The sequence below is a fragment of the Vicia villosa genome, linkage group LG2, assembly GCF_029867415.1.
Source record: "Vicia villosa cultivar HV-30 ecotype Madison, WI linkage group LG2, Vvil1.0, whole genome shotgun sequence".
In the NCBI taxonomy this organism is placed as follows: Eukaryota; Viridiplantae; Streptophyta; class Magnoliopsida; order Fabales; family Fabaceae; genus Vicia; species Vicia villosa.
In genome coordinates, this window is record NC_081181.1 from 182,310,921 (window position 1) to 182,320,045 (window position 9,125).

Here is a 9,125-nt window from a genome sequence, read left to right on the forward strand (position 1 = left end):
TAATAAATAGTATTAAAAAATAAATAACATCGAATAATAAATTAATACAACATATCATATTAATAAAAAATAAATAAATATAGAAGTATATACACGCGTTCGGTTCAGTTTGGATCGGTTTTGAAAAATCAATCCGAAATCCGATCTGAACCAAGCATTTTTTACAAAATGACATCCAAACACATTCGATTACATTCTTTTTTTTGCAGTTTTTCATTTTTTTTGTTCGATTCGCGATTTTTATTTGAATCGGTTTGAATTTAAACCCCCTAATCATACGCAATCACTCAATCTTTCTTGTTGTTAGAGCAGTTAGATCATGTTGTATTTTTTGATTTAAATATGTTTTGGTCCTTATAAATATCTTAAATTTTATGTTTAGTCCATATTAAAAAATGATATATTTTGATCCCTACAAAAATTTTATGCATGCAATTTTAATCCCTTCTATTTTCTAAAACTTTGAAAATTGTTTAATTAACCTTTAACTTTTAAATTTTTGAATAATATTTTTCATATATGTTTGTTAAAATATTTATATATCAAATTTTAGAATTTTTTAAAATGAGAAGAATTAAATATAGATTTTTTAAATTTAAAAAAATAATGATAAAAGTAATGAAAATTTTGACTTAAAAATCAAATTTTGAGTTATTTTTATTTTAAAATAGTTTTTTATAACGTTTTAAACATGTCTGCAAAATAATTATTGAAAAATACAGATTGGTTTAATAACCGAACTAAAACTACGTACATAATAATTTTTTGTAAGAACCAAAACATATATATATTTTTATAGGATCCAAATGCAAAATTGAGTAATTTTACATGCACTAAAAATATATTTAACTCTTATTTTTAAAAGGATTTTTCATTTGATTTACTTTCCTCATTAGGTCTTTCTTTAATTAGTAAAGTTTGATATTATAGAATTGATGTGTTCTCTTTAGATATGCTGCATAATGAATAGAAGGTAAAAAACGCACTGATCTTATGTTGTTGAATACATTGAACATTACTTATGTTCAATTATATAGTTGTTACCTTATAAATGCTGCTCTCATTTTCTTACTCATACCTTGATTTATTCCCAATAAAAATATTTGAAAGTCCATAGACCATGGCTCTATTTGAAATCAAGTCTTGTCTCTAAATTATAGCAGTGGTGTTACGTGGCTGTCGAGTTCTATTTCATAGCGAATTTCCAGCAAAATTCAATAAAATGGTTAGAGTTGCTGGTTCCTGTGGCAGCCGATGGCAGTTGCTTTTGCCATAAAGATTTTGGGATTGACAGTGAATATGGTCCAAACATTGGAATTCAGAACCAAATATTTTTTTGAGCACTTGTTATGTATTCATCTTTTGAAAATGAATATTTTGGTTTTCTGAAGTTTGGTAAAAGAATGCTGATAGGGTTCAATCCTGGTGCATAAGACTTTGAAGTTATGGATTAATATTCCCAATCATTGGAATTATGAATGAAGCCATTGGTCCTGCTATAAGCTTTAATTTTTAGTTTGTAAATGTTGATGTTTCATTATTGGCTGCGACTTTTTCTATTGCTTTACCAATGTTAGTTTTGCCACATAAATATACTATTATTCAAATGAAATTTTCTCCTGAGAAAACTTTACTTCTTTTGTACCTTTCACCAAGGTGAAAAATAAATAAATCAGACACAAAAAACAAATTTCAGAGTCTCAGTAACCGTAGGGTAGGGGTGGAAAAAAAATCCCGGTCCGCTCAGCATGTCCGGCTGCGAATATTATAAATTTTTTAATTTTTTTAAAGATGCAATGTCCGCTAATCCATCCCGCTTAAAAATTTGTTTTTAAACGGGCTAAAATTTTTAGTTCGTACCTTCAACTATGTTCAAACTGTGACACTTTTTATTTTTATTTTTGTGCGATTGTCCTAAACAGAACAGCATGCCCGTTTATCACTTCTACATAACGTTCACAATTCTTAATATTACTTAAAATGCGGTCATATTTCAGTCTCAATCCAAATCATGGTTACAAACCTTATTTTGAAAACCTGCAAAAACAAAAGAGAAAAATAAGAGAAACATTAATTTCTACTGCCTCAGTTTATGTAAGCTAAGCATGATAAGCAAAAGTTGAAACTGCAACCAAATGCCAAAAATTATATTCTTCTTTCATATTATAGCTTTCTTATTGATTACAAATAGAAAATCCTTCTCAATTTAAAAGAGGAAGAAAAGAAAGCTTGGAAATACAATATCCTCAATTCTACAATCCAAAAATAGAAGTAAGCCAAACACAACAAATTTAGTAGTTCCATAGTGATACCTCTTCATCTTCATCTTGAAAGTCTTCCACATTAATATGTTCATACTCATGATCCCCAAAACTATGTGTAGGAGACATTAGCGCCATATTCCTCCACATATCTGCCATATTCAACTCTTCCTCATCTTCTTCCACTTCCCCACAAAACATACTCACCTCCTCCGTCGCTACAACAGCTACAACTTTGTCAACGTCGTTAGTCATTATAGTCTTGTCTGGTCTGAAAGCCTCGGCTGCTTCTGTAGCCGCCTTTTGTATATCTTTTGTATCAGTGGTTATAGGAACCGGAAGCCTCCAGACTGAATCAGCGAAATTGAGACAGGCGTATCGGCCTCTCAACGCCATTGCAGCAACATCGTGAGCACGGGCAGCCATCTCGGCGGTTGGATAAGTCCCTAGCCAAATTCTAGTCTTCTTGTTAGGCTCCCTCATTTCGCAAACCCATTTATCTAGGTTCCTCTTTCTCACACCCCTATACACCGGGTGGCGAGTCTCCTTGAATTTCTTCCTCCCTGCAGGCTTCTTCGGAGTACTAGCTGCTAACCGCACCTCCTCGGAAATGGGGTATGAATTGAAAGAGTTGTTGTTACTAATAAACATCTTTATGTGTCGTTGGAGAGATTGGAAAAAGGTATTGAGAGGAAAGTTGGAATGGAAGAGAGAGTTGGTTTTAAGAGAGTTGAGAGTAAGGTGTTGTATATATAAGAAAACATGGTTGAAGGAAAGAGGTATAACAGTGAGAGTGAGAGTGTGTTTGTTGTGTGATATTTTAGAAGTATAACAAGACAGGTGGTTGGCTTAGTTCGTGTAGGCCTTAGAGAGAATGGTTATGCATTATTTTGAAAGAGAAAACAAACATGAGACGGAGAGAGAAAGTGTGTTTGATTGTAGCTATATGAGTGATAGTTAAAAGAGCAACACTTGGCTCAAAACGAACTATGTCATCAAAATATCCCATGTTATCGAAATATCTATGCTACACTAAATAGGGTTATTGAAGGAATCATAGGAATATGTTGTATTATGCTTGTGGCTCCTTTTTGAAGTTTTTACATATATTAGGAAAGAAGAAAAAAAGTATAAAAATTTTCAAAAATTATATTTTTATCTTTTACTTGACTGGTCATTCAGGTGGGGATTTCGTTTGTATAGATCAATATACAATAACATAAAGTTTGATTAAAATTTCAAAGTTAATAATATTGTTCAACATTCTGATTCAATTTAGGGGATTGAGAGATTTTAAAAATTTCTTAGAAATATTTAAGGTTTTTTCTTCACCCACCTCCTAATCTTCTTGCCAACCCCTGGTGAATTTACCACAATACCTCTTGTTTTGGAAGTTCATTTTCGAAACTGTACTTCTTTTCTTAAAAAAGGTGCTTTCGGAAATGAACTTCCGAAAACGTGTTTTTTTTAATATAAAATATTGGTTTCGGAGATGCATCTCCGAAATAAAGTTACATTTTCAGAAAATGTGGTGTTTCGGAAGTTCATCTCCGAACGCACCCCCCTTGGAGAATTCGGAAATGAACCTCCGAAAATATGTCTGGACAGAATAAAATGAAAAACAACAACAATTCGCTTTATTTAATCAGGTGAAGTTTACAACGACAATATTACATAAAATTAAAGTTATATATTGTTGAACACGGGTAGGTGGGGATGAGAGAGTGGTGGGGAGAAAAAAAGGCTTCCAAATTTCAAAAGGTGTACTACTGTGAGTAACAAATGACAGAGGAGGTGTAACCGGGGCTGGAACATATGACGGAGGAGGTGGATGTCCGGAGGAAGAAGAACCGGAGGTACGTCCACCGCGAGATAAAGAGCCAATCAATGTAAGCTATAATTTATCATTATCATCAGGGGACGTCATTACAAAAAATCAAGAAAAAAATCTTATTATTTTTAATCTTGATTTTTTAGAAATGACGTCCCCAGATGATAATGATAAACTATAGCTTACAATGATTGGCTCCTTTGTCTCGCGGTGGACGTACCTCTGGTTCTTCTTCCTCCGAACATCCACCTCCTCCGTCATATGTTCCGGCTCCGGTTACACCTCCTCCGTCATTTGTTACTTACAGTAGTACGTATTATTTTTATTAACATGATAAATCCAATACAAAACACTGTGCGATACAATCCGAAATTCGAACAAAACAAAACAAAACACGTCAAACAAAACAAAAACATGTTATTCTGCCCGACGAGCGTTACAAAATACACATCAAACAAAATAAAAACACGTTATTCTTCTCGACGAGCGAACTCCTCCGAATGAAGATAATTATACCAATCTTCATCCCACTCAGTATCAGAACCATCAGCGTTGATCACGCCTGAAGGCTGAGCCTGCGCGTCCGAGCCATGGACTCCCAGGGGACGAGAAGCAGAACCAGTCAAAAGCTTCTTCTTCTCCTTCACCTCCTTCACCTCCTTCACCTCTTTCACCTCCTTCTTTGAAGAACCCTTTCTTCCCTTAGCGCCCTCTTTAGAAGACGCAGTCCTGCGTGCTTGTTGGTTGTCTGACATGTTCCTGTAAACAGTTGAAATCGGTTAATATGCGAGACAAAATAAAAAACAAAAAAATTTGAACTTCTGATACAATTCGGAAGTTCATTTCCGAAAACTGGGAGGGAGGTGTTTTCGGAAATGAACTTCCGAAACACCCCTGCGATGGAGTTTTCTGCAACTTCCATAGCAGACCCCTAAACCAAACTTCAAACCAAATCAAAATGCTTCTAAACAACCTAAATACTACTAACAACCTAACCATATATCATTTATGCAATTAAAACCCTAAATAACATGCATTTCAATAATAGATCTAAAAATTTCAAAACTTACAAAGTGTTGGGATTGAGGGCTTTTGAATGTTGTTTAGCAGTGTGATTGGAGCCTTGATGCAGCTTTGGAATTCTGTTTGCACAAATTTTCGCCTTTGCCACTTTTTGTTTTGATTTAGGGTAAATGATTGGGGGAGGGGGAGTGTTTTGATAAATCTGCAGAAATCGCAGTATTTCGGAAGTGAACTTCCGAAACCCCTGCTTCGGAAATGAACTTCCGAAATAAGTCAATTTTTTCAAAAAAAAAAGCGCTTCGGAAGTTCATTTCCGAAGCAGGGGTATTTTAGTATTTTCGCTGGGGGTGACCCCCATAGGGAGGTGGCCAAAGAAATTTTCATATTTAATTATTACAATGATTGTTGCATTTGACTCATTTAACGTAAATTTAAAAAGATTGTGATCCTCTAGAAAAAAATATAATATATTACGTTATTATTTTAGTAATTATTGAGGAATTTAGAGTATCATAAATAAAATAGTGTAAAATAATAGTAACTTTGAAGTAAAATAAGTTGTATTAGTTAGACGATAAAATGATAAAATTGGAAGAAAAAAAATTGATTAAAATAACATTGAAAATTAAAAATCACTCTTTTTGTGACACTTTTCATTCTGAAATAGTTATTAGAATTTGTGTGAGAGGTATAATGAAAATCTTGTACATGAACAAGATGAAGATGAATAGGAGACACATTAAGTTTTAGGTTTGATTAGTGTAAACAATTTACACAAACTAGATGCAAATAGGAAAATTTGATAATCCCCTTCAAAATATTTTAAAACATTGACATGAACTATATATTCATATCAAACATATACATTAATAAAATTTTATTGAATAAGATTTTTTCAATTATTTTCGTGCTTTAGAAAAATAAACAATTTGTTGAACAAGTAACTCAAAATATAATAGAGAGTAAATTGTGTGAGTTTGAAAACGGTGTCCAAATAAAAATATTTTATAAAATCATATTTTAAAATATGTTTGTAAAGTAAACAAGGTAAGAAACTAAGAATAACAAGGTAGAAAGAAAGGAATACATTGGAAGTAAATGAATGATAGAAATGTAAAGAGATAAAGAAATAGAGAAAAACACATGACATTTGTAACACCCCCCACCCCAAGGAAATACTATAATTATGTAGCAAGATCAGAGTAAAATTAGCATATATATCTCAAAGGGCGTCACATTTATTTTCAAAAACATCAAAGCATACATCTGGTCATAATCATAACACTTATTTAAACTTCATGTTTCATATGCATATCACAGCGGAATAATTTTTTCTCAATTGATATCAATCATTTCATCTCACAAAATGAATCATGTATCAAGGCTTAGGCACTAAATCCACATCATCATATAATCTCAAAATACAATATCAAATAAAAGAGAGTATAACAAGTATCTCTCAAAACAACAACATGAGTTCAAATAACCCCCATGTTACATGACCAAAGCATGACTCACTACCTAAGATATAACTAAGCAAAAGCTAACTCCTTCGACTAATACTCGCGAGAAACACCGCTATCTTGAGAACCTGAGAAATGTCGTATAAAACATCATTCCAACATAAAAGTGTGAATTCATATCATCATGAAAATATATAATAATAAGTAATGCATAACAAACATTAATCACACTTCACATATTCATGTATTCAACATTTTCCAATACATTTCATATATTCACATATGCAACATTGCTCTACAATTCAAGATAACAAAGATAATCAACCACAATAACACAATATAACAATTAAATCAATTATCACATATTTCATATCAAAACACAACCTTCACACCGACTCACGTGACTCAAATGCAACTTAATTCAATATGCATGTGGTACCAATCGTGAAAATCAAGTTCACCTCGCTCTAGATCCCCACTAGGATCAGAGCCACCAATATGAACACATAGTTCACCGTCCCAGATCCCCACCGTAGGATCAGAACCACCAAAACCCAAAGTATAAGCTCCCCATGAATGCATGTGATAATACCAATAAACATATGCAATTAAGATTATTCATTAAATCTTAATCATACAAGCATATCACAATAATCCATCACATATGAATTATCCCACCATTTGCATAAACATACATGTATCTTATTATCATCACCAACAATTCACATAGCATTAACCATCTCAACACATCACAAATAACATATAGCATACAAAGTCAAACAATGTTATTCACATCCAACACTCATTCTCGGACCAAACAACACAATTACAAGTCATCTACCTAATCATATTATTATTAAATCATTTATTGCCAACAAAATCATTTTTATTGAAAAGAATAAGATATTAACTCCCTAACACTTCGAACGGGGACTCAAACGCAGTTACGGTTTAAAAGATATGAATTGTTACAGTTTCAAAGAAAATATAAACACTGACATCATGCACTGACACCACAAAACCTCATTAAACACCAAATAAATTTATTTCCAGAACATGAAACCATTTTTATAAGAAATTACACTCTATTAGGTTTCTCCAGGTTCGAACAGTGAGTCAGACGGACACCCGAAACTCAAGTTATGAATTTTTGAAGTTTTACAAAAATCCTTCATTTTTTCTGCGAGCAGCTCTCGGGTTCCCACTGAAATCCCCTCAAAATCTCATCTAAACATCACTATAACACAAATTAAATACATAGAAACCTATATCTAACATGTATCAACAATTAGGAAACTTATAAACATGGTTTCTAAAACAAAAGTTTTGAACCCACACCCTAACATTTCAAATCTAGCAATTTCAAGAACAAAATCCCTATTTTTACGCTTATATCCATCACACATCATTATATAAATCAATGACTCAAGGAATGTCCACTCTTACCTTAGATGAAGACACTTCTAGTGTTCTGCCTTCTTTTCTCCTCTTTTTTTCCCTTTTATCCTTTTTTCTTTTCTTTTCTTCTTTCTTCACTTCTATTATTTCTAATTCTATATCTCTCTTGTTTTGTATAACCCTTAATAACTTAAATTCACTAATAGACTTAGTAATACATACTCCCACTTTACCTACTTATTCTCATTAATAGACCCAACTAGTTATTTCTATTCTCATACTCACAAACTCAAATAATATATAATATACACATACATATATTTCATTTAATCAATTATTCACATCATAATCCAATTAAATCTCATATTCACCAAAAATCAAATAATTAATTATTCAACACATCAAATAATAATTATCATAGCAATTAAATAATAAAATAATTACTAAATTAAAAAATCAGGGTGTTACAAGATTTATAGAGGCTCGAGCTAATAATTTGACCTACTCCTCTCCTCAAGAATTCCTTCTTCAGAGTATTTACTATGACCTTATGTGAGTATCTACTAGTTCCTATTCTTAAGTGTAAAATGAGTTTGATTCTAAGATTATTAGATTCAGAAGTGATCATTCTGGTGAGTTTGAAAACAAATAGTTTGAGGGGTTAATTGATTCTAATGGCATATCCCATAATTCTAACAGTAAAATGGAGTTGTAGAAAGGAAGAATAGGACTTTGCGAGAAATGACCAGAACCATAATCAAAGAAACTAATGTGGCTAAGCACTTCTTGGTAGAAGCTATGAATACAACATGTTATATTCATAATAGAATCTCTATGAGACCTATTCTAGAAAATACTCCTGGTGAATTGTGCAAGGGAAGAAAACCCAACATCTCTTATTTCCATCCTTTTGGATGCACATGTTTTATTCTGAACAGTAAAGAATATCTGAACAAGTTTGATTCTAAAGCACAAAAGTGTATTATGTTGGGATACTCATAACGCTCTAAGGGCTATAGAGTAAACAATGCATAAACACGTATTGTGGAAGAATCAATTCATGTTATATTTGATGATAAGCTTAACTCATAAAAGTCAAAGTTGTTCGAAAATTTTGCAGATCTAGAAATAACACTTGCATGATTTGGT

At 32.4% G+C, this 9,125-nt stretch overlaps 1 protein-coding gene across 1 annotated transcript; it reads right to left on the reverse strand.

The window, feature by feature from the left end:
• Positions 1-2,158: 2,158 nt before the first annotated feature.
• LOC131647606 (dehydration-responsive element-binding protein 1A-like) lies at positions 2,159-3,124 on the reverse strand. Its single transcript, XM_058917478.1, has one exon. It carries the CDS (start codon positions 2,910-2,912, stop codon positions 2,292-2,294), a length of 621 nt encoding a protein of 206 aa, XP_058773461.1. The 5' UTR covers positions 2,913-3,124; the 3' UTR covers positions 2,159-2,291.
• Positions 3,125-9,125: the final 6,001 nt, after the last annotated feature.